The 27463-nt window shown below is 38.1% G+C and overlaps 1 protein-coding gene across 1 annotated transcript in view; it reads left to right on the top strand.

The window, feature by feature from the left end:
* The first annotated feature begins 19621 nt into the window (after positions 1 to 19621).
* Positions 19622 to 27463, top strand: part of NUP133 (nucleoporin 133) — an 84206-nt gene continuing 76364 nt past the window's right edge. The window contains exons 1-3 of the mRNA XM_044673814.1: positions 19622 to 19797; positions 24361 to 24479; positions 26898 to 27001. Of these exons, the coding sequence (XP_044529749.1) occupies positions 19622 to 19797; positions 24361 to 24479; positions 26898 to 27001 (399 nt within the window). The remainder of the gene's footprint in view (positions 19798 to 24360; positions 24480 to 26897; positions 27002 to 27463) is intronic.

Genomic DNA, 27463 nt, shown 5'->3' with positions numbered 1-27463 from the left:
TCAGGAACAGGTCCCGGAGCTGCTGATGACTCGATGGGTGCCCCAAACTTGCTCTATTTCTTTTTAGCTGGGTTCGGAGCTATAGGTGAGTGTGGAGGGGGTGGGGGTGGGGCGGTTGCTCAGCTCGCGATTGAGTGAGTGAGAGCCCTTTTTAGCTTGGAAATGTCTCGATTCCACGTACCTTCCACGCTGTGCCCTGTTGTGGGGTTCCTCCGTTCGTCTGGACTTGTTTTTATGTCCCCTTGAGGAGTTTTGTATGTTTCGGTCAGGAGAGGTTAAGAGCTGCTTCTTACTCTGCCGCCATCTTAACCCGGAAGCCTCGCTCCAAGCCTTTTTAATGGAAAGAGAAAAAATAAAATTGTTTCTCTTGTTAATCAGGCCCAGGGAAGGAGAGCAATCATTGGCCCCCACAAGACCCAAAATAGAATTCAAACACTACTTAAAACTATGCCAGGCCAGACAGGCATTCTTAAAATCAAAGGGAGATTTTTTTATAGGCCTGGTACATGGGCAAAGTTTGAAAATCTTAAGCAAAAAGAGGAGGAAAATCCCTCCCAGTTTATGGATAGACTTCTTGAGCTGGGAGGTAGATATATAGACCTGGATCTTTCCAGAGAAATGGATGTTAGACAAATACGGAGACAATTCGTACAAAATTGTTATAAAGTGGTCAAAGACTGTTTTAAGACTAACTGCCTGAATTGGGCTACTATGGATCTTGAGGAATTAAGAAGGATGAAAAGAAAGATGAGAAGAACAATGACAGTGGAGGTCTTAAGGAAAGAAATGAAAATTTTAAAGGAGGAAATTTAAAAAGAAAAAGCAACTCAAGGAGAGGCCATAGCCCCTTTGCAGGAATCCACAAATCAACCATTAATGTGTTATTTCTGTGAAAAAAAAAAAGGGTCACATAATGATGAACTGTAGGAAGTGGGATCAAGCAAATAGAAATAATAACAACTTTAGAAATAACAATTACAGAAATAAGAATCCAAATGAGGCAATTGATAACACACCAAAATACCCAAAATGGGGCTCATCCATACCATACTTAGAGTGGAGATCCCCCTCAACATGGGGAACCCAAGAGAATTGGCCAAGGATCTTTATGAAGGTGGGAAGGAAGGGCAGATAAGGGCTCTGGAAACAGAGAGTGAAACCTTTAATTTCCCAGACCCTGATGTTTTAATACCAGTTATCCCAGTCCATTCTCCTCCCTCCATAATAATGAACCTCATGTAACTCTGAAGGTTGGAAACATGTATTATGATTGCCTCTTAAACACTGGAGCTTCCAGATCAGTATTGGTCAATAAACCAGATGCTGAATGCAATTCTATTGGTTCTATAAATATAGTAGGTATATCAGGAACACCTGAAAAGGTCCCAAAACTTTCCCCTCAAGTGGTATCTGTGTGACCCTTATCAGTAGAACATTCTTTTCTTTTAATGCCTGGTTCCCCTATAAATTTGCTAGGGAGAGACCTATTATGCAAATTTAAAGCCATAATAATGTGCTCTCAAGATGGCTCTATGACACTAGAATTGCCTGAGGAATCCTTAAATTTGCTTCCTGTGCTTCTTTTAGACAGTCAGGAAGTGAAGGAGTCTCAAACCTTTAAAATTCCAGCTGATATACCTGAGTCTCCATGGGCCACAACTTCCAATGTAGGCCTCCTTAAATCAGCTGTTCCTGTTCAAATTAAAACAAAAGGTGGTCCACCTCCTTCTATTTCTCAGTATCCTCTATCAAAAGAGTCAATTGATGGAATTACCCCAGTGATAGATTCATTAATTAAGCAAGGAATAATAATTCCATGCAAATCTAAATATAATGCACCTATTTTACCTGTAAAAAAGCCAAAATTAGGAGCAAATGGAAAAGCAGTCTTATCAATTTGTACAGCATTTAAGGGCTGGAAATAATCATGCCATAAAAAGGCACCCTGTGGTTCCAAACCCAGCCACAATTTTCTCCTTTATTCTTAGCATAGCCACATCATTTTTCTGTGGTAGATATGTGCTCAGCATTCTTCTCAATCCCTATTCATGAAATTTCCAGTAATATATTTGCCTTCATCTGGAAAGGCTCCGTGAACCTAGTGTCGGCTACCACAAGGCTTTGTGGACAGTCCTACATTGTTCTCACAAATTTTAACACAGGATTTAGCAAATATTAGTTTTCAGAATAGCTGTTTGATAAAATTTGTAGATGATTTGCTCTTGGCCTCATCAAATGTCACAGCATGCCAGGAAGATAGCAAACATCTCCTTTTAGAGCTACATAAGAGAGGCCACAAGATCTCAAAGGCAAAGGGTCAGTAGTATCTCCAAAAAGTAGAATATTTAGGGTTTGTTTTTGCCCACTCCATTTCCCCTAAGCTCATGGAACATATTCAGAAATTGAGTGCCCCCTTTACTAAGAAACAGTTGAAGACCATTTTAGGAGCAACAGGGTTTTGTAGAGTAGATCCCTTGCTATAGGGAAATCACTAAACACCTTATAGCTCTGACATGTAAAATTAAAATTAAATTTGAATACTTGAAGTATTATATTTATAAAGTTTATTATCTGACAAAATAGAACTATAGGACTAAGTTTTCTATCTGCTCACCAACAGGAAGGAAAAGAGGGCTAGACATAGAACTCCACCCAATTTATATCCTGTCTGCTTCAGCATGTAATGACAGGAAACAAGTAAGGTTCTGGGAATCATAGTTTTGCTGGGGATCATAGTTTTTACAGTAAAGATTTGAATTTCACAACCCCCCCTGATATCCTTTGTAAGACTAGTCTCCCCAATGGACGTTATAAACACAACCAACTTATAATATAATAAAATCCACAATAATTTGTGGATAAAAGGAAAGAGAACAAAACCAATGATTTTTAGATGCATTATAAGCTTGTGCTGCTTCAGGAATGCCTCCACCTGGAGAGAACTCTAAATGCTTAAGAGATAACCAAATAGAGGAATCACTCACATAGAACAACAAATCAATCCATAAAATAATACAGCCAAGCCAGGGCAACAATCAAGATAAAAACATGTTAATGCCATAGAGAAACAACAAGGTAGGGGAAGCAAATGCATTGCAATTGGAGGGCCCAAAGCCAAAACAAACAGCAGTCACTTTACAACAGGAAGGGGACATGGGATATATAGAGATAGAGGCTCCAATGATACAAGTAAATCAAGAGACAGAAAATAATGAACCACACATGACTAGCATGCTACCAGAAAATGACTTAGCAGATATAGACAAGGAAGCAATTTTAGCATTAGATGTAATTAATACCAAGCCATCACAGCCATACCCTGTTTATACAGATTCTGATGACATGAGTTCTGATGATGAAGAGGAAATGAAAAGACCAAATTGCAAAGCAAATGTACTAGTTATCAGGGTACCAGACATAGGCATTGAAGAAAGACACGAGTGGCTATGTTTCATACATGTACTGGATAATTAATCCATCAAAATTACAGAACACCTAAAGAAAAGTCTAAATACAGAAGGATTACAAACATAATGTGCAAAAGACTGTAGCAATGAAAACAGTATTTATAAATGGAATCAAAGCAATATTGGATTGCTAATTCCACCAATAGAGAACATTACTGCTCCAAAAAGAAAGCATATGTAAGTGGATATTGATCCACAAAACCTAGCCAAGTCATTGCGAAACACAAAATCATTGAAAAACATCTGAAAGTACATATAACATACACACACAAACAATTGATTGACATCACTGACAAAGCATCAAAAATCCACACTGTTCCTGTGTCTGGACCAGAGAGCTTGTCCAACAACATGTATAACAACAGACAACATGTAATGGAGAAAAAGAGAAGGGGTAAAAAATCAAGAGAAGAATAGGAAATCGGGAAAATCACCAAGAAGAAAGATGCAAGGAAAGAGTACTTGAAAAGACATTGTGAAAAACTTTTGAACTTTGCAAAAAATGGACAACTGCACAAAGAGGACAGAAAGAAACAGTTATGTAAGACTATGGTGTGGTGATAGCACAAAAACACAAATTAACCTCAGATTTTAGGGAAAATGCAACCACAGTACATAACATCAAAATACAAGAGAAATCTACAATTTGAAGAAAATTTACAACTTTGAAAACAAAAGTGAGTATTTCATATGCCTAGTACATGAAGAGAATACAAAACACAACACAAAATTAATATCTAGTCCAGACCTCATGTAAATAAGCGAGTGTCTGAAGATTGTGTAAATATAAAATGTATATATATAACGTAAATAGTTGCAAGTTCCATAAGATTTTAACCACATAAGAAAATCAAATGATTTTCTTGTCTGATTAACATCGATATGCAGGACTAATGCTCGTACAAATGTATAATAGTGTAAATAATGTAAATTTTATATATACCTGTAACATAGGTTGGAAAAGTAGAGTAGAATTGTAATAATAGTCCCTAACCATGTAGATACTGTAACATACTAACAATTTAGCAGATAATTTGGACATTAGACATAGGGAAAGTGCAGAAAGGGCTAGGGAAGTTAAAAAATTTTAGTGAGCTAGTGCAGGGAAAGCATAAGAATAAAATATATAAGTGTGTTGGATAGATAACTAAGAATACTACCATACTAAAATAGATTCTCCATATAAAAATTAACATTGCATTTAAGACATGGGTAGTTTAAACATAATTTGATAGCAGCTAAGAATAATAAGATAGTTGTATTGCATTACTTGATAGACATACATTAAAAGTAGAAACAAGTTAAAATTCTATTAAAATCATAGATGAATTAAATAATAACTTAGAAGAGTTTAAGGATAAGAAAATTGTTACACTGTAAACTTAGACATTGTGTTCAATGGAAAACTTTTTGTGTTACAAAATTGTTTTATACCCTATAAATATTGTTAAATAAATTGAAACCCTCATCCCCCTACCAACTTCTCCAAAACCTGTCTTAGAATAGGAATAGATAGATAATTAGTATAGTGATAAGACATGAGAGGGATTTATTATTGGAAGGAGGGGGAACATAAGATAGGAATAGGAAATAGTGATGCATGAATTAAGTGGGACTTGTCCCACCACACAAAACAAGGATACTGTAAGGATGGATTTTGGTGCAGAGGAGAGGGAACCAAAAAAAAAGGAGCCAGAGAAGGCAATTGCTGACAGTTGCTGACAGTTGAGACCAGAGGGAATTCTGGGAAAGGAACTCGGAAGAAGGAAGGAGAGGAGTAGTCTTCAGGTTGTAAGGGGGAAAAAGGGGTTTAATGGGTTCAATATATTAAAAGATGGTTGCCAGAGGATTGAACTATTATCAATCCTCAATTAAGAATAATCTCAAGACAATATTGACTTTTATGGAAGTTTATTTACAATTAAGAAGAGAAAGAGGAAATAAGGAAATAAGAATCTAACCCACTAGGTAATTTATTATGATCCTCTAATTAATCCGGGTAGATCTTAACTCTCAGCTGAGAGTTAGAGTGCCAGAGGCCCAGAGGTGAATGGAGCAAAACTTCATTCACAGAGTCTACTAAAAGAATTTTCTTAAGAGAAGTTCAAGAAGATTCTGTCAGTCTTTAACTCAGCATGTGGAATTCAAAGAAGATATTTAAAGCAGTCTCACCAGGGTCTCAGTGTTCCAACACTCCCCTATGAACCAGAAGAGGTCCATCACCAGACATCCTCTTTGACCAAAGACTTTCACTCACTCAACTCCCTCTTTTTAAAGGGGTCACTTATGCATCACTTCCTGTGCCTCCCTCCTAATTTGCATGTCCAATCACAACAGATGATTCTCATAGTACTGCCTAGGGAGAAGTTAGTTGATTCTGATTTATCACCCACTCTAGCACACATGGGTTACAGACCTCCCAGAATTAGAAGTGTTCTCACCTTTGGTGATTAAATCTAAAGATGGGCAGTGTAGACTTAATCTAATTATCACAGGGTGGAGGACTGGGAAGAGAAGAAGAGGACATCCCAGCTTAGATCCAGTCCTGAGGGCTTCCTGAGGTTCTTTCTTTCAGAAATTGAAACCCTGATTCCCTGATCAAAGCCATTCCATTGCATCTCACCCATCAAGACTTCAATCATTGAGTCAGCTAAGTTTATGGACTCCATTTTGGGAGCAATCTCTTAGTCTCCTTCTCCCATTATCCAACCTTGCTGAGAGACCCCCTTTCAGTCAAAACTTAAAATTATAGAAAAGGATAGAAACAGAAAAACAGAAGGAGAAGAAGCAAGGGGAGAAGCTTGGGTGAAAGAACCACTAGGGATCCCACCCAAATGACAGACCCCATAGGAATAGTGAAGAGGGCACCCCAAAATTCCTCTGCCCTTCACCCCTTTCCTCAATCCCTGAATTGCAATAATAAAAGCCATTAATCAGTCAGATAGTGTTCCAGAGTGCCTGAGAGACAATAAGGGAGAGGGGAACCACAGCTTGGTCTGGATGCCTCCATCTTGAAGAAAGACCCCCCCCCCCGCTGTGAAATTAACTGTTTAAGGGGAGGTTTGTGTGAACTCCGTCCTTATTCATGATCAAATTGGGGTACCACATACCTCGTCTTATAGGAAACCTTGCCCCCAACTCCTGTGGGGTGGCCCAACCATCCAGGTCACCCAGTTTCAGAGTGACACCTCATTAAAGTCTCCCAGTGTATATTCAACCCTAGGGGAGAGTTGGAAGAGAGTCTCACCACACTGACTTTCTTTATCTCCCTTCTGTCATATATTGTTTACTGGGGCTCTCTTTATTGTTACATTACAAATAACTCAAAGGCACTTTGATTATACCATTATAGGTATCTTCTCCAGGTCAGTCATATGGGGAAGTACAAATAAAGACAATGTAACAGTACATATAGCTAATTGTCAAGACACAATAACTTAAAGTGACATAGTATAACAGAACTTAACAAACAAAATAAAATCTTAAAATAAGCAACCAGCAAATATAATATATGTGACAGGATACAAGCACTAAATTCATGAGTCCTTTTTCCAATTCTAATACAGAGACTTCCATAAAACAATGGAGTCTGAAAAGGTTTAAAATCCACCTCCAGACTCTTTAAGGTTCCTTCCCTTCCACAGGATCATTATCTATTTGGTTCCTTTTGTCACACCTCTGGGATCTCCCGTAGTGAGAGAGAATTCCGAGCTGAACATAGTGTGGAGGAATCCCATATTAGATGTATTGTAGAGACTGGGCAGGCCAGAATGGCAAGAGGGTGTAGGGAGATGAATCTCTCCTTGCAATCACAAGGACTGGTGCACCCAGGAACAGTAGGAAGAAAAGACATCCTAAAACTGGGATCTGTTTGAGATAGGTAATGCACTGCTCTTTCATAGAGTGAGCCATGCTTGCAATTCTACTTCCTATTTGGAAGAGTAACCTTACTTCCCCTTCCCCCAGGGGTAAAAACACCAGGGAGCAGCTTGCTTCCCTTGCCACATGGACAGGGAGTTAAAAGGGATTGCCTAAGGGAAACACATCTGGGCTTCCAAGGCAAGCTGAGCAAGCACTCAGCTGTTGGCAATATAAGAGAAAGAGGGATTTTATACTTTCCAAGCCTCTGGAGAGCACTCCAATCAGTAGCAGCAGCAGCAGCAGCAGGAGGAGGAGGAAGAGCAGGAGTGGCAGGAGCAGGCAGCTGGGACCACCCAGTAAATAGCAGGAGGCAGGATCACCAGCAATAGGTGGCAGATCTGAAGAGAGTTCCTTAGAGGTGGGGGGTAAAAATCCATGACAGGAGAAACGTGGTTTCTTTTCTAATCAGAGAGAAATAATGGTTTCTGAACCCCACTTCTGGTCACCATAAATGTAAAATTAAAACTAAATTGGAATACTTTAAGTATTATATTTATAAAGTTTATTATCTGACAAAATAGAACCATGTGACTAAGTTTTCTACCTGCTCAAAATGCCCATTCCACCAAAGCCACCAACAGGAAGAAAACGATGGAACTCCACCCAATTTATATCCAGTCTATACCAGCATGTAATGCCAGGAAGTGAGTGGGGTTCTGGGAATCGAAGTTTTGCTGAGGATCATAGTTTTTAGGGTAACAGATTCTAATTTCACAGACAAAATACTCAATCCCTGAACCACTTAGATTAGAGGCAGAACATGTAAAAGGGAATTCTTTGTTCTCTCTGGGTTTACACTTTTGAAAGGGAATCCTTTATTACTTAGAGAACTCACAAGTCACTTAGACAGCTCCATCCTTTTAACTCAGTCCCAAATTTTGGGAGTCAAATTTTTGAGTCTTGACTGGAGAATCTTCCAGGGAACTTAGCTGGAGACTGAGGCTTGGATATTGGGTTTGGAGTTTGGCATCAACTTGAACTCTGACTCCTGGACTACTTCATGGGTAAGTGAAAGGCTGACTCCTTTCCTAGTTTCTGGAGAGACTAGCTTCCATCTTGGAGGAGGTTGCATGATTATTCACTCCACCTCCCAAGCTTATTATAATCAGCATGCCTTTTGTGGAAAAGCTTTTGGTGGGCGTCCTCTGGCTTACAAACATTTTGAACAACTTCAAACTGATTTTACCACTATGCCAAAGGCTAGACCTTATAAATTTTGTCTGGTCATAGTGGATCAGCTGACCAGATGGCTGGAAGCATTTCATAGAGCTCAAGCCACAGTGGCTTTTGTTGCCAAGGTGCTCTTAAAAGAGATTATTCCTTGCTCTGGCCTGCCAGCATGAATTGATTCAGACAGGGGAACTCATTTTACTGATTCAATTTTGTCTCAGATATATTCTTGTTTGGGGATCACTCCCAAATTCCATAAACTGTATCATCCCCGGAGCTGAGGCTGAGTTGAGAGAATGAATAGAAATCTTAAGGCTATGACTGAAAAAGTGTTCATGAAGACTCACTTAAAATGGACTGAATTTATCTTGGTGTAGGGTGTGAGATGTTGATCTAAACCTATTCTCTCCCATGTTGTTTTCCAATTTTCCCAGCAGTTTTTTGTCAAATAGTGGATTTTTGTCCCCAAAACTGCTGGGAAAATTGGAAAACAATATGGGACTCTTGGATTCATTGCTCACATGTAAAAATGGTACCTTCTATAGACACTGAGTGATTATCCTGTCATGCTTATTGTATTTGCTGATTGCTTTAAGATTAATTTTGTTTTTAAGTTCACATATTTATCTGATCTAACATTTTCCATTACACTATGTCACTTTCAGTTACTGTGTTTTGGCTAGTAGCTATATGTTCTGTTCCATTGTTTTTATTTTTACTCCTCCTATGACTGGACTGGAGATATAAGTCCATAGACAAGTTGGATACCATTTTGGCCAACACATTGTCATGGAATGTATACTATGAATTTTTTATTATTTTTTAAATTTTATTATCATTTTCCCTCTTATGTGCAATAGGATATTTGATTTTTCTTTCTTCTCTTATTTTTTTGTACTTGAAGTACATACAATCAGTATTTACAGTTTTTTATTTTGCACTAAATAAGTTTAAAATATCAATTCGTGCTAATATCAATGTGTACCCCAAAGCTTTAGACTATGGAAACCTGCCATTGATTGTTAAATATTATGGGACTTTGACTAATAATTGTGTCTGATTTCAAAAAGAAGGGATCACAAAAGAGTCATTGTACAGTGGCAAGTAGCACAAGGTCAAGGATACCAACCAGTCCTAGTAGGATTGATGAGAATCTGCTCCAAGACAGAGGACTTGTTTTGGGGTTCAAGGAAGTGGGTGTTTGACAAACAGACACAGAATTCCTTTGTGCCAGATTTCCAACAAGTACCTCATTTTGGCTGCCATTTTGGCACCCCTCTCCCTGAGAGTGAAGGTAAAATCAGACCAGAAAATGATTCTTCCCTTTTACTTCAAAAATCTAGTCCCTTTTCTCTTTTTCATACTATGGCAATTTTCTGTAGTCCTAGCTGCTGATTGGGCAAGTACATAATTTCTATAATTGTCCTACAAATTTGTTGGATATATATCACTTTAATGGGCCCTGATTCAAGGTCCTGTTATGGGCTTATTCTAGCTTACTTAGAATTTTTATATACATAGAGTTTGAGTTTTTCCCCCCAAATTTAATTTTTTCTCTTTTATTTTATTTTATTTTATTTTATTTTATTATGTTTTTGGATTTTCTTTTGATTTGTATACTCCATAATTCAACCATATATCCTGAGTTGATCTGGATGTTGGTCAACACCCTTCTCAGGAGGAGGATTGTATATTTTTGTTAAATCCAAGATTTAATTTTTTTTCTTGAAAGTAATTTCAGCAAAAGAAGATTGCTAACTCCTTGAATTAAGAAAGTAAAGTTTTGGAGAAGGCACCATGAAGATGCCTGCAGAAACCACACACTGCATGAAAAAATCCAGAATGAACTTTGGGATATTGTGAATTGAACTGAGGGGGGTTCAATGCATTTACCCTGAATGTAAACTCTTATGCCTAAGGGGATTGCCCCCTAACTGACTTTTTGTCAATGCGCCTAGTAATTATTGGTTTTGCTCTTTTTCTTTTTTATCTCCCTCCTATCCCTGAATTATTGTAATTTCCCCTTATAAAGTACAATATTATATCCACTTCTAGTAAGAGATCTTTAGAGATATAAGCTGGTTATGTGAAATGATTCATTGGGGAGATTAAGCATGTAAATCTGGGAGATTTCAACATGCTTGTCTCCCAAAGAATCACTGGGGGGATTGTGTAGATAGAATTCTTTCCCCAAGGGTTGTCCAACTCAGCTCATCTTACCCAGCATCCCATTTGCATGCTTACACTATGTGAATGCTGCGTGAATGGACTGACGTGAATGCATGTGTGTGGGAGGGATGGATGATAAAAGTTTTGGTGTGGCACCTCCCCCTCTCTCTATTTCCTGGACTGGAGCTGAGGAGCTTGGCTGAGAGCCAGGTGGTGGTCAGTTAGGTTAGATTAGATTTTATACCTCTATCTTGAAAATTTTTTTTCTACTTCAAGAAATTATTAATAAACTTTATAAAAAATAATACTTCGAGTTATTATTAGTAATTCAAATTTTACAGATTTACCCTGTATATATATTATTCACTCTGTACATATTTTATATGTACCTAGTTCTTGCCTCCCCCATTAGAATATATACTTTTTGAATGTGGAAAATATTTATGCTTTTCTTTACATCCCCAGAATTTGCCTGGCTTAAGTGAATGCTTAAAAAAAATGCTGATTGACTATCAAACCAGGGCTTGCGACAGAGCTGTCATTGCTTACTGGGAAGACCATAACCATCCATTATCCTAGAGATGACAGCCTTTCTCCTCTCTAATTCTCCTTAAGAAGGTTATGTAGGCAAAAATTCATTCTTTACTGAAAGCTCTCCCTTTCTTCCTATTATCATTATCTCCCTATTATCACTCTCTCCTACCCTGTCCCTTTCCCATTCAACTTTCCCCTTCCATTTTGCTCTCTAGAATCTCATTCTTTTAGACTCAGTACTTTTTTATCTTAAACCCCAGAAATCTGGCTTACCCCAGATATATCTCTGGTCACCATTTTCCAATCCTAAGCACAGAGTCTTTCATGCTTGCTTCCTTCCTTCCTTCCTGGTACTCCTCCAATTCTGGAATAAGCCTCCTTGTTCCTCACAATCACTTTCACACCCTTTCTTTTGATGCTATGGCTCAACAACCTTTCTTTTTTAAACCCTACCTTCTATCTAAGAATCAATACTATTGGTTCCAAGGCAGAAGAACAGTAAGAGTTAGGCAACTGGGGTAAAGTGACTTGCTCAGGGTTACACAGCTAGGAGGTAACTGAGGCCAGATTTGAACCTAAGACCTCTCAACTCCAGGCCTGGTACTTTATTCACTGAGCCACCTACCTGTCCCATAGCAGCTCCTTTGTAGTTCCACTCCATGAAACTATACACTTCTAGCAAGATCCTTGTTACTGTTATCTCCAGGCACCAGGGGCCAGCCTACCCCTCTATCCTAGCCCTTCTTCTCCTACTTGGAGTCTTCAATGTACATCTGATATCTCCTTGAACACCTTGTCCTCTCTGTAAATTTCAACTATCATGACATGGCACCTATTTGACATCTTGGTAACATACAAGGATAGTCACACCCCTGATCTCACCATCACCACCTCTAACTATTCAATCTCCATGATGCAGAATTCTGAAAATTCTCTCAAATAAAAGACAAGATCCACTGCAAATTTTACAGAACTTCAATCTGTTCTTACTGCCAAAGGGAAATTCTTTTATCTTTTGTTCATTAAGGGGCCTCAAATGCCAGAGCAACCATTCCAGACTTTGTCTTCATTCTCAAACCACTTTTACCACTTGCCTCTGCCCTAACCTGAGAACCTGACATCATATTGGTGAACAGACTGAAGCTATCCCATTGTGAGTTCTTTTTCCTGACTCTACACCTCAAATGCCCTCAACTTCATCCTCATTCTTTCCTTCTTTAGTTCAATATCACAGGAAGAAATATCCCTTTCCTTTTCAAAACTAAAACCCTCTACTTGGACCCTTGATTTTATTCTACCATTATCTTCTTCCATCTTCAATCTCTGCATTATTCTCTTAACTCTAAAAAACACTTGGACCTATCAACCAATCAGTGACTATTCATTAAACACATGGTATGTGCCAGGCACTGTGCTAAGCACTAAGAATACAAAGGAAAAAAAGCAAAAAGCAATCCTTGCCCTCAAGGGAAACATTTATATAGTTATATGCATATGTATATATATATATATATATATATATATATATATATATATATATACACAAAGTACACGGAAGGGTACTTTATAAGGGAAGGCATTAGCAACTGGGGGAAAGTGGGGATAGATGAGGAAAGAACTCTTGAAAATACCCTCTGAGCTGAGTTTTGAAGGATCCTGAGATTCCAAGATCCTGGGTGAATATTCCAGGTAAGAGGTTAAAAGGATGGTTTTGGGAGACAGACTGTTGTGTATGAGGACAGTTAGTAGACCTTTTAATTTCCACTCAATAATGTTCTACATCCCTTTCTTTCAGTAGAAGCTACATATACCCTTGCATCCACTTCACCTCCCTCTCAGTTCTTACTCCCTTATGATATGGCTTCTGATTTGTTCTATTATCAATGCTTGTCACTATAATTTTTCTTAAAATTTTATGGATATCATTAATTTTCTTTTTTTTTAAAATATTTTTTTTATTTTGAGTATTTTTCCATAGTTACATGTTTCATGTTCTTTCCCTCTCCTCAAATCCCCTAACCCCCCTTACCCGACTCACAATTCCACTGGGCTTTACATGTATCATTTATTAATACCTAATTCCATATTATTGATAGTTGGACTACAGTTATTGTTTACTGTCTTCATCCCCAATAATATCCCCATCAGCCCATATGTTCAAGCAATTGTTTTTCCTTTGTGTTTCTCCTCCCACAGTTCTTCCTCCAAATGTGGCTAGTTTTCTTTCTCATAAGTCCTTCAGCCTTGCTCTGGATTCTTGCATTGCTGCTAGTAGAGAAGTCTGTTATGTTTGATTGTGCCACAGTGTATCAGTCTCTGTGTACAATGTTCTCCTGAATCTGCTCCTTTTACTCTGCATCAATTCCTGGAGGATATTCCAGTTCACATGGAATTCCTCCAGTTCTTTATTCCTTTGAGCACAATAGTATTCCATCATCAACAGACACCACAACTTGTTCAGCCATTCCCCAATTGAAGGACATTCTTTCATTTTCCAATTTTTTGCCACCACAAAGAGCACAGCTATAAATATTTTTGTACAAGTCTTTTTCCTTATTATCTCTTTGGAGTATAAACCAAGCAGTGCTATGGCTGGATGAAAAGGCAGATAGTCTTTTAAAGCCCTTTGGGCATAGTTCCAAATTGCCATCCAAAATGGTTGGATCAATTCACAACTCCACCATTGATGTCCCAATTTCACCATATCCCCTCCAATATTCATTACTCTCCCCTGCTGTCATTTTAGCCAATCTGCTAGGTGTGAGGTGATACCTCACAGTTGTTTTGATTTGCATTTCTCTAATTATTAGAGGTTTAGAACACTTTCTCATGTGCTTATTGATAGTTTTGATTTCTTTATCTGAGAATTGCCTATTCATGTTCCTTGCCCAATTATCAATTGGGGGATGGCTTGATTTTTTGTATAATTGATTTAGCTCCTTACATATTTGAGTAATTAGACCTTTGTCTGAGTTTCTTGTTATAAAGATTTTTTCCCAATTTGTTGCTTCCCTTCTAATTTAGATAGCATTGGTTTTGTCTATACAAAACCTTTTTAGTTTAATGTAGTTGAAATTATTTATTTTACATTTTGTAATATTTTTTTCTAGCACTTGCTTGGTCTTAAAATATTTCCTTTCCCAGAGATCTGACAGGTATACTATTTTGTGCTCACCTAATTTACTTATAGTTTCCTTCTTTATATTCAGGTCATTTACCCATTCTGAGTTTATCTTGGTATAGGGTATGAGATGTTGATCTAGACTCAATCTTTCCCATGTTGTTTTCCAATTTTCCCAGCAGTTTTTGTCAAATAGTGGGTTTTTGTCCCCAAAGCTGGGTTTTTTGGGTTTATTATAGACTGTCTTGCCAATGTCACTTACCCCTACTCTATTCCATTGATCCTCCCTTCTGTCTCTTCTCCAGTACCTTATTGTTTTGATGACTACTGCTTATAGTACAGTTTAAGATCAGGTACTGCTAGGCCACCTTCCTTCATATTTTTTTTCATTATTTCCTGTGATATTCTTGGTCTTTTGTACTTCCAAATGAACTTTGTTATAGTTTTTTCTAATTCAGTAAAGAAGTTTTTTGGTAGTTTGATAGGTATAGCACTAAATAAATAAATTAATTTGGGTAGGACAGTCATTTTTACTATGTTGGCTTGTTTTACTCATGAGCACTCAATGTTTTTCCAGTTGTTTAGATCTAGTTTTAATTGTGTGGAAAGGGTTTCATAGTTTTGTGCGTATAATTCCTGTGTTTGTCTTGGCAGATAGATTCCCAAGTATTTTATATTGTCTAGGGTGATTTTAAATGGAATTTCTCCTTCTAGCTCTTGCTGCTGCAATGTGTTGGAAATATATATGAATGCTGATGATTTATGTGCATTTATTTTGTATCGTGCAACTTTGCTAAAGATGTTGTTTATTTCCACTAATTTTTTGGTTGATTCTCTAAGATTTTTTAAGTAGACTATCATATCATCTGCAAAGAGTGATAGCTTGGTCTCCTCATTGCCTATTTTAATACCTTCAATTTCTTTTTCTTCTCTAATTGCTACTGTTAGTTTTTCTAGTACAATGTTAAATAATAGAGGTGACAATGGGCATCTTTGTTTCACTTCTAATCTTACTGGGAATGCTTCTAATTTATCCCCATTGCAGATGATGTTTGTTAATGGTTTTAGATATATACTGTTTATTACTTTTAGGAAAGGCCCTTCTATTCCTATACTTTCTAGTGTTTTCAGTAGGAATGGTTGTTGTATTTTGTCAAAGGCTTTTTCAGCATCTATTGAGATAATCATGTGATTTTTGTTTGTTAGACTGTTGATATGGTCAATAAAGTGGATGGTTTTCTTAATGTTGAACCATCCTTGCATTCCTGGTATAAATCCCACCTGATCATGGTGGATGATCCTCTTGATCACTTGCTGGAGTCTCTTTGCTAGTATTCTATTTAAGATTTTCACATCTATGTTCATTAGGGAGATTGGTCTGTAGTTTTCTTTCTGTTTTTGATCTACATGGCTTTGGAATCAGTACCATATTTGTGTCATAAAAGGAGTTTGGTAGAATGCCTTCTTTGCTTATTATGTCAAATAGTTTGTATAGTATTGGAATTAGTTGTTCTTTGAAGGTTTGATAGAATTCACTTGTGAATCCATCTGGTCCTGGGGATTTTTTCTTAGGGAGTTCTTTGAAGGCTTGTTCAATTTCTTTCTCTGAGATGGGATTATTTAAGTATTCTATTTCTTCTGCTGTTAGTCTAGGAAATTTGTATTTTTGTAAATATTCATCCATATCACCTAGATTGCTATATTTATTGCTATATTATTGGGCAAAATAGTTTTTAATGATTGACTTAATTTCCTCTTCATTAGAGGTGAAGTTTTTTTCCTTTTCAGTTTTGATACTGATGATTTGGTTTTCTTCTTTCCTTTTTTATTAGATTGACCAGTACTTTGTCATTTTTATTTGTTTATTTTCAAAGTACCAGCTTCTAGTCTTATTTATTAATTCAATAGTTCTTTTACTTTCAATTTTTTAAATTTCTCCTTTAATTTTTATAATCTCTAATTTAGCCTTTAACTGGGTTTTTAAATTTGTTCCCTTTCTAGTTTTTTTGATTTGCATGCCCAGTGCATTGATCTTTGCCCTCTCTGATTTGTTAATATATGCACTCAAGGATATAAATTTCCCCCTGAGTACTGCCTTAGCTGCATCCCACAGAATTTGGTAGGATGTCTCATCATTGTCATTCACTTCAATGAAATTATTTATTGTTTCTATGATTTTTTTCTTTCACTAAATTATTTTGGAGAATCATATTATTTAATTTCCAATTAGTTTTTGGTTTGACTCTCCATGTATTCTTACTAATAACTATTTTTATTGTATTATGATCTTATAAGTTTGCATTTATTATTTCTGCATTTGTTTGCCATGTTTCTATGCCCTAGTACATGGTTTATCTTTGTGAATGTTCCATGTACTGCTGAAAAGAAGGTGTATTCCTTTTTTGTTACTATTTATTTTTCTCAATATATCTGTTAACTCTAATTTTTCCAGAATTTCATTCTCCTCTCTTATCTCTTTCTTATTCATTTTTTGGTTTGATTTATCTAGATCTGAAAGAGGAATATTTAGATCTCCCACTAGTATAGTTTTGCTATCTGTTTCCTCCTTGAGCTCTACCAGTTTCTCCTTTAGAAATTTGGATGCTATACCATTTGGTGCATACAAGTTGAGTATTGTTATTTCCTCATTGTCTATACTGCCTTTTATCAGGATGTAATTTCCTTTCCTGTCTCTTTTAATCAGATCTATTTTTACTTTGGCTTTGTCAGAAATCATGATCACCACTCCTGCCTTCTTTTTCTCAGTTGAAGCCTAAAAGATTTTGCACCAGCCATTGACCTTAAATCTGTGTATGTCCACCTGCCTTATATGTATTTCTTGTAGACAACATATGGTAGGATTTTGGTTTCTAATCCACTCTGCTATTTGCTTCTGTTTTATGGGTGAGTTCATCCCATTCACATTCAGAGTTATAATTATCAGTTGTGTATTCCCCAACATTTTGGTATCCTCTCCTAGTTTTACCCCTTCTTCTTCTTACGCTATTTTCTTTTAAACCAGTGGTTTGTTTTAAATCAGTCCCCCTTGTCCCCTCCTTTGGTTTACTTCTCTTATCACCCCCTCCCTTATTATTCCCCTCTTTTTATGTTTTAAGGCCTATTAAATTCTCTCCTCCCTCTCCTTCCCTCCCTTTTTTGACCTCCCCACTCCCCTGCTTTCCTTGATTTATCCCTTCTGACTGATTGAAAATCTTTAATTTTCAAGTCAACTACATTTCTTAATATCTCTCCTTCCTGGTCTTTCCAGAGAGCCATCCATGCCTTATAACCTTAATCCTACCCTCTTTCTCACCTATTCCTCTGGACTAAGCTCCAGTGCTTGGCACAGTGCCTGACACCTAGTAGGTACTTATGACTGCTTGGAAACAGTAAGCAAATGAATACTACCATAGCTTCTAGAAAAACCATGTTAAGCAATTATTCTGTCTTTCCACTCACCATTCCCTTAACTTCCCAGGCAGAAACTCCCCTCAGTAAACATTATTTCCCTAAGTGCATTATCTCTCTTAGAATGTAAGTTACTCAAGGTCAGGGCTGTCTCTTTTCTAGGGGAGCAAAGTCCAACACATTGTAATGAATCCCTTAATAAATGTTTATTCATTTATTCATTCACATGGGCTAATTAAGTGCCCAGTAAATATTTGAGGAATGTCATACCTAACTACCTAAATTGGAAATTTAGCTGGAAGGGACTTGAGGTCAATTTCTCCAACCTCTTAATTTTACAGATGAAGAAAAGTAGGCTGTGGTAGGTTGAGTAATTTGCCAAGTCAAATAGTATGTATTTAGCTCCAGTTATGTGCCAAGAACTGTGCTAAGTGCAGAAGATATATAAAGGCAAAAGATCATCCCTGCTTTCAAAGAGTTTGCTGTATAATGGAAACAAATGCAAATAACTGTAGAAACAAGATACATTCAGCAGGGAATGGAGAAAACAGAAGGCACTACTGGCAATAAGGAAGATCAGTAAAGATTTATTGCAGGAGATGTAAGTTTAGCTGAGAACTGGGAAAGGTTTCTTGCAGAAAATGAGACTAGTTGAGTCTTAAAGGAAGGTAGGAGGCACAGGTGAGGTGAAAGTTGCAAAGAAGGGTTGTTGTTGGTGGTGATGTGTACGTGTGGGTGTAAAACTCAGGTTCAAGAGGTAATAAGGAATCACTTGATTTTATAGAATAAGGTATTAAACTAAAATAAAAAAATAAATAAGATGAAGTGACAGGGTCAGTCTTCCAAGTCAGTTGATGGATTGGAGCAAATAGACACGTGACAGGTTAACCAACCAGCAGGTTTCTGCAGTAGTTAGGGGATACAAACGATGTTTCCTGCTCTCAAGGAATTTATTGTCGAATGGAGACAAATGGAAATAACTGTGTATGAACAAGATCTGTTTGGGAGAGAATCCAGAAGCTCTCAGGGTCAGGAAATGACAAGACACCAGATGTGAGGTGATGAAAACCTGCACCAGGGTGGCAGTAGTGCCAGAAGAGGGCGCCCGAGAGGTCCACAGTAGAAACGACAGGATTTGGCAATTGCCAGAAGTCACTCGAACTGGCAGGGGAATCTAGGTCCTGTCTCCAAATTGCACTCTTTTTTTCAGCATTCATCCAGTTGTCTCAGGTTTGGAACAATAATCGCTTACACTTATGCATCGCTTTAAGGTTTGCAAAGCGCTTTACATGATATAAAGGTTTTACAAGTATATAAGGATTTTACAAGTAATCTCTTTTAACTTTGCTCACAACAACCCCGAGAGAAAAGTGCTGTTTTTAATCCCCATTTATCCAGGAGCACTCTGCTGTCTAGAGGTAGAATCTGAACTCAACAAACTGTCCCACCTCGCTACTTAGGTGACCAAGTAATACTTTTGCAGAGTACTTCCTTTTCCGTACATTGGCACCTGGAGATGCCTCTCTTGAACCTCACGCGCCACTTGCCTACATGCTTGAGCTAACATAAGAAGCCTCCAGAGCCTTAATGGGACCTAGGGAGTCTCTTCAGGGTCTCCGTTTTAAGACCGAGTTCTTAGACACAGGACAGACAGACCAGCTTCCGGCATAGAGGAGGCGGGATTTCCTGTTACAGTTCCAATTTCCCATCTCCCGTCACACGCGGCCTGTGCAGGCGTTGTGGCGTCATCTCAGCGCGCCTCGTTTTCAAGCGGCCCGCGCTCCTCTAGGCTGCGGTGTTTTGGATCAGTATCTGCCCCTGGGGTCTCGTCATGTTCCCCTCCGCCTCCGCTTCCCCGCGGACTCCGGTCCGTAGGGGCCCGTTGGGGGGAGCCACGCCAGGTTCCACGCCCCGCCCGGGAGGTAGAAAGGGCTTGACCCTGGGGCCATCCTTGAGCTCTCCCGGGCTGTTCTCCCCCGTTAGCCGTCGGAGCTCCCTGAGCGCGCGGTAAGTGATTTCCTCCTCACCCCATTCCCTCCCTTTGCTACATCAACTTTCGCGTGGATCGTCTTGCTGGTATCCAATGCAGCTGCGCGAGTTACAGCCTTGCGTTGTGTGCGAGCTCGGAGAGTTGGGGCTGCAGGGACAGGGTGACCAGGTGACGCTCCCGCTCTCGGCCTGGACTAGCCTTGCCAAGAGGAATGCTTGTTGCATTGAATTGAATTGTGCAACGGAAAGTACCGAGGAAAAGAAATGTCCCATCCCATATAACCCCTCCCCCACGCCTAATGGCTTTTTCGCACTAATCAGCAGAACATGCTTGTTATTGAGCAGTCAATCATAATGACCATATTGATAATTTTTTTTTAAGATTTACAAAGTGCTTTCCGCACCAAAACCCCGTTGAGTCTACTGAGCCGGTTTGACTCCTTTTTTCAATAAGAGTGAGGATGACATCGACGTTTCAATTCTCTGTAATTTAGAGATGATGTTGGTGCTTTTGACTCCAGAAAAATTGTGGAGAAAGGAGATTGAGGGAGAAAATTAGTTCTATTTTGGACATGTTGGGTTGTAATGTTTATGGAACATCCACTTTGAAGTGTCTAAAAGGCAGTTGATGCATAATTACCTCTATTAGGAGATTAGGGGTTCTAGGAATCATATCATAGAAATGTTAATTGAACCCTTAAGAACTGAGATTTCTGTAGTATAGAAGGAAGAGTGAAGAGGGCCTAGGACAGAGTCTTCAGGGAAATCAGAGATTAGTAAGGATGACATTGATGAAAAACCAGTCAACAAGACCAAGAAGACAGAAGATAACCAAAAAAGAGCAAGCAGTATCATGAGAACCAAACTGGGTGAAAAGAGAGCATCCATGTGATTGACATTGTCAGAGCTTACAGAAAAGTTAAAAAGAATGAGGGTTGAGAAAAGGTGATTAGATTTGGTATTTAAAACATCTTTGGTAACTTTGGAGCAGGCAGCTTTAATTGAATGATGAATTTGGAATCCAGTGAGAAATTCAACAAAGTATAAGGCATAGTTCTAGGCTCTGGGCCTTCCAAACCTGGGAGCCTATTTTTGCATTTTATCCTAGAGGCAAGAGGAAGCTATTAACGATTTCTGAGGTGGGGAGTTGTGGTACAGTCAGATTTGTCTTTTAGGAATATTACTTTGGCAGCTGGACCTCTTCTTAGCTCCTTGCAACAATCTCAAATTTGATATTACACTAGCATCTCAAACTTAACATTTCTAAAACCTGCTTTTACTGTTAACTGTTTATCATCATTTCCCTTGTTTGATTCCTCGAGATTATTTTTAACTCTTCTGTTTCTTTGTCACAATTATCAGTTTTTCAGTTCTATTGATTCTGTCTCTGCAACTTGTATTATCTATCCCTCTGTAGTTTCAATGCTTACCACTTTTTATCTCTTTATCATCTGCCTGAACTATTATTATATTTATCTCCTAATAAGTGCTTTCTACCTCTAATCTGTTGTCCTTCCAGCCATTGTTCTATAAAGCAGTTCTGAATATAAATATGAATAGTTATTCATGCAACTGACAGAATATCCTTTCTTATGCATAGATCTATTCATTCTTTTGCTGTCATTCCTTTGCTGGAAAAGCTTTAGGAACTCTATTTATTTATTTATTTATTTGTTTATTTGTTCCTTCCTTCATTTTTAGGGCCCTTACCTTCTGTCTTAGAATCAATACTTTGTACCACAAAAAATACCACAGAAGAGTGGTAAGGGCTAGGCAATGCGGGTTAGGTGACTTGCCCAGGGTCACACAGCTAGGAAGTGTCTGAGGTTAGATTTGAACCCAGGACCCCCATCTCTGGATCTGACTCAATCCACTGAGCCACCCAGCTGCCCCCTAGGAACTCTATTTAGAGGCAGTATAAAGTAGTGGATAGAGCTTTGGATCTAGAGTCTAGAAACCAGGATCTAAATTCTTCTTTAGAAACAAGCTTTGGGAACAGCTAGGTGGCTCAGTGGATTGAGGGTCAGGCCGGGAAATGGGAGGTCCTGGGTTCAAATATGGCCTTACACTCCCTAGCTGTGTGATTCTGAACAAATCACTTAACCTCCTTTGCCTAGCCCAGTGATAGCAAAACTTTTAGAGATGGAGTGCCAGTCCCTAACCCCCATCCAGAGTTCTATGCCCCTCCCCCAATCAAGTGCTTTAAAACCCCACGTTTACCCCACACTGGGGAGGGAGGAAGTACTCCCATTGGGCTGTTGGGTGGGGGGACTGGGGAAGTGAGGAATGTCCTCGGCAAGTGTAGAGAGGCAGAGAGGAGTGGCCCCAGTGCTCTCTTGGCCTCTAGCTCTGCTACCTGTGAGTTGCCCACCTTATCCCCTGTGTGCTCCCATTGGGCTGGCTGCTGGGCAGAGGGGAAAAATGTTGTCACATGCCTGGAGATGGCGAGGGGAGCACCTCTATCTGAGTCCTTCCGCCTTTCTAGTAACAAACTCTGGAGGGATAAGGATTGGGGAGGGAGGGTGGCTAGTGCCCACAGAGAGTGCTCTGCATGCCATCTTTGGCTGTAGGTTCATGCCATAGGTTTGCTGACTGGCCTAGCCTTGACTGCTCTTCTGCCTTGGAACCAATACACAGAATTAATCCTAAAACAGAAGATAAGGGTTTTAAAAAAAAAAAAAAGGCAGAAGCTTTGTGGGAATTGTGCGTAATCAAAAGTCTAGAGTCTCAGAATCATTTCAGCCTGGGTTTTAGCACCACCTCTGACAACATATTAGTTGCAACAATGGGCAAATCACTACCTCACAGTGCCACAGCAACCCATAAGTTGTGAGAGCTGCCGTATGTTTGAATTGGCAAAGGGAGCAACGAAAGCATAGGTACAAATCAAAGCACAGGGAAAACACCACCACAAACAAAACCAACCAAATCCTGCCTGCCTCACAGGAATGTTGTGAAGAAAGCATTTTTCAAACCTTTAAGTATCATGTAAGTATGAATGATTATTGCTCACTGAATTCAGACTCCTTTGCCAGCAATTTAGGGCTCTCTATAATCTGCCATCATCTTACTTTTTCAATCGTATTTTCCACAGACTTTTCACGTCAAAGTGAACTATTTTGTGTCTCAGTCCTGCTTCCAAATACACTTTGTCTCTTTGCCTTTGTTCATACTATTCCTTGTATGTGAAATTCAAGTCCTCTCTGAGCAAAGCACTGTGATAGCATTTTGGTTACAGAGACAAAAACAAGAGCCCTTGCCCCGTGGAGCTTAGAGTTCATATGTATCCAGATTATGCTAATAAAATAATTTCAAGAGTGATCCAGTACTGATAATTTGGAACTTCAGGTAGTCAGTAGAACCTGGTGTGTACTTTGAAGGAAATTGAATTTGCTATAGTGATTTTTCTTATAGAAGTAGGAATGCCTTGAACTATATAGATTGGTATTTTTATAGTTTCTATGAGAAGAGTTCATTTTATTGTTTCTATAGAAAAGAAACAAACATTTTAATAAATGACTTCATCCAGTTTGGTTAAAATGCTCTACAAAATGTTTTTGTCATGCTACTTGTTGCTTTAATGAAAATTTGTAGTGGACCAGAACCATATCTTCTTTAAGTTTCATTTTATTTGTTCCTCAGCTTGCCCTTAGTTGAATTAACAATTTTTCAAATATTGTTAATGTCCCATAATAACAACAGGCATTTGTTTATACAGCTCAAAGAGCTTTATTTAGCTCATTTGATCCTTTTTATACCCCCCGTATAAGAGTAGATGCTATTATTATCCTCAGTTTTACAGATGATGAAACAGAGTTGAGCTTAAATGATATTTGCTCTGGGTCAGCTAGCTAGCAAATATCTGAAGCTTGATTTGAATTCATGTTTTCCTAGCTCCAAATTTAGCATTTTATCTACTGGCCCACCTAGCTGCTTAAAACCATATTATAAACTTTTCATGCTTTAGAGAGAGAATGGTATGTACATGAGAAAGATATTTTAACCTTTTAACATAATCCTCAGAATAATATTTCCCATAGAAAGTAAAGTTCTTCAGGTTAGTGACTTTGTTTTTTTGTCTTTTTGTCTCTCTTGCCTTGTAGAGTGCCATATATGCAATAAGTACTTTGTAAATGTTTGTTTAAATGAAAATTTTGCACATTTTGAATGATTAAAAAAAAAGAGAAGGCAATAGTTCCACTTTACCATATTTGCTCTAAAGAATGATGCAAGAACAAAAATATTAGATGGTAATCAGTTCATTAGTTTTCTTGTAGAGTACCATAAAGGAGCATATAAACTCATGTAATTTTATAGCTAGAAGAGCCTATCAATTCACTCATATTTTATTGAGGCTTAGAGGAGTAAATTATTTGCCCAAGTCCAGATAGCTAGTTATTAGCAGAATTGGAACTAGAACCTAAGCTTCTTAACTACCAGGATGGTGCTTTTCCTACAATATCTCACTTTCTCTTGCACTGTCCTCTGATAACTAGATTGTCTTTAAACTAAAATTATATCAAAATTAAGTTAATGGAGGGAATTAACTTACCAAAAAGTTATAAGTTGTGTTTCATGTAGCGGAACACCCACAAGAATGGTACAGCACCAGTCTGTCAGTGAGACTATCAACTATGATGTGAAAACTTTTGGATCTTCTCTTCCCGTTAAAGTTATGGAAGCTCTAGCACTGGCTGAAGGTAGGTGATGTTGGTCATTTTTCCTTTTTAGAAATTGTTAATGAAAGCCTAAACCAGTGATTCCCAAAGTGGGCTCCACCGCCCCCTGGTGGGTGCTGCAGAGATCCAGGGGAGGCAGTGATGGCCACAGGTGCATTTGGGGGCGGTAAATAACTGTAAGGGCATGGTGATAATATGTGACAGGGGGCACTAAGTAATATTTTTTCTGGAAAGGGGGTGGTAGGCCAAAAAAGTTTGGGAACCACTGGCCTAGACTAAAAATAAAAAATCAGAATTTATGATTTGTATCTACATATGTTTGACTCTGCTTTTCACAGTATGTTCAAGACCATTGAGGAATATAACTAGTAACTTCAATAACAAAATGACCACTAGGGTTGACTCCAGAATAACTAAATTAACTTTTATAGCTTTAACCTTTATTCATCCAAAATCTAAACCAATCTCAAAACTTATAAAAACCATAGGATTGTCAACCACTGAAAATAGGCCAATAGGATTTTGAAAAGAAGGAAATTAATTCTTACACTAGAAACCAAGGAGAGCACATATTAAATAAGTCTTACCTAAAGTCTTATTCCCATAACCTTTGAATAGCTCTTAGTGAAGGGGAGAATCTGCTCACACAAGTTCGTCCTATGATCTTTGACATGTTTATTCAAAGAGGATTCTGCCTTCAGAATGAGAGTGCTATAACAGTAATTCTAAAGAAAAATCTTCCAATGAAACAGGAAAATATTCCATTTCTCTTTTCTTTATTATGTCATGACTGTAGACAGAATGTGAAGAATTCATCTCTTCGTAATAACCTTTCACCTTCTCACATACTCTTAATTCTTGCACAATATACACACTCTCTCTCAGTTCTAGACATTTTTACCGGTGGTCCTTATGCTTGGAACTCTCTTCTTCCTCATCTCTACTTCCTAATTTCCTTGTTTTTTTTTTTCTCACATCACAGCTAAAGTTCTGCTTTCTAGAAAATGTGTTTCCCAGGCCTACTTAATCTGAATGCTTTCTTTCTGATATTATTCCCTACTTACTTACTCTTTTTATACATAGTTGTTTGCATATTGCTCCCTCTATTAGATTGTAAACTCCTGGAGGACAAGGGCTATTTTTTGCTTTCCTTTAAATTCTAGCATTTAGCACAGCACCTGGCATATAATAGGTGCTTAATAAATCCTTGTTGACTTTACTTGATTAGCTGGACTTTCCTAGGTAATGAAATATTTTTACTTTAATTCACATATACTATCTTAGTGGCCTTGGGGTTTCTTAGAATTTTTGTAAAGGATTTCAGTAATAATTTTTAAACATTGAGATTTCTGTCAGCATTATACATAAATAGATTACTTAAATAGGCTGTGCTAAGTACTAGAGATATAAAGAAAGAGTTTAAAAACCCATCTTTGCTCTCAAGGATCTCCCAAGCTAATGGGGCAGATAGCATGCAAACAACTATGTACAAGGGGGCAGCTGGGTAGCTCAGTGGAGTGAGAGTCAGGCCTAGAGATGGGAGGTCCTAGGTTCAAACCCGGCCTCAGCCACTTCCCAGCTGTGTGACCCTGGGCAAGTCACTTGACCCCCTTTGCCCACCCTTACCAATCTTCCACCTATGAGACAATACACCGAAGTACAAAAAAAAAAAAACAACCATGTACAAGTAAGATATATACAGGATAAACTGGAAATAATTTTGGTGAAGTCACTAAGGTTAAGGGGGATTGGAGGAGGCATTTTGTAGAAGGTAAAATTTTAACTGAGACTTGAAAGAAGTTAGGGAAGCCAGGAGACAAGTGAAGAGGGAGAGTATTCTGGGCATGAGCTACCTACCAGTGAAAATACTAGAACTGGGAAATGGAATGGCATGTGTAAGAACCAGTCAATAAGCATTTATTAAGTAGCTGCTAGGTGCCAGGCACTGTGCTTTAAACACTGAGTGTACGGTGATGTCAGGGTAGATGGAAGGGACTATGCCAAACTGAAAAGATAAGGGACTAGGTTATGAAGAGCTTAAAAAGACAAATAGGATTTTATATTTGAAAATTAGTTTGATAGCTAATTGGAGGAATGGACTAGAGTGGGGAGGGATTTAAGGAAGCTCTAGAGACTAATCAGAAGGCTATTTCAGTGGTCTAAGCATGAAGTGAAAAAGGCCCTGTCAGAAGAGAGAAGGGGACATAGATGATAGATGTTATCTATAGGATAATTATTACTGATCTATTGAATTGTCCAAGGATATTTTCCTTTTTTAATTAGTTTCATATTAGATTAAGTTACCTTTGGATTATATTAAGTCCATTTATAGTCTAGTGTGGCTTTGATAATATAAATTTTGCAGTTTTGCAAAGCTTCTCTGGTATTTTGAAGTCCTACTTTAAGGCTTGCCATATAATTTTCCATTTTCTTTCTTAGCTGATGATCAATTGACTGTCCATATAGATGAAAGTGGATGGGCTTGGCTGGTTTTCAAAGAAAGACTTGTTATTTGGAGAATTGGACAGTCACCAGTTTCTAAGGTAAGGTTTTTGTAAAGAAGAGACAAGCAATTAAATAATTCTTTAAAAATGTTTTTGACTAGAAGAGTAGCTAGGTAGCACAGTGGATAGAATACCAGGCCTAGAAGACAGGATTCAAATCTGGCCTCTGACACTTCCTAGCTATATGACTCTGGGCAAGTTACTTAAATCCCAGTTGCTTAGCCTTTGCTGCTCTTTTGTCTTAGAATTGAAAACCAAGGGTTTTAAAAAATTTTTTTACTGGAAAATAAGCAAAATTATTCTTTATACTTTTTTATTGCTGCTTTTATGAATATATGTATAAAATGCCACTTTTTAAATAAAGTAACTGTGATACAGTGTATATATAAAAATGTGTTGGGAAATAGCAAAATAAGTTATTTCTCTCCCTTTTCCCCTTTTAGAGTTTCCAGACACACACACACACACACACACACACACACACACACACACACACACACA

This window comes from Gracilinanus agilis, chromosome 4, assembly GCF_016433145.1.
Source record: "Gracilinanus agilis isolate LMUSP501 chromosome 4, AgileGrace, whole genome shotgun sequence".
Lineage (NCBI taxonomy): Eukaryota > Metazoa > Chordata > Mammalia > Didelphimorphia > Didelphidae > Gracilinanus > Gracilinanus agilis.
This window is presented reverse-complemented; position numbering and strand designations above follow the sequence as displayed.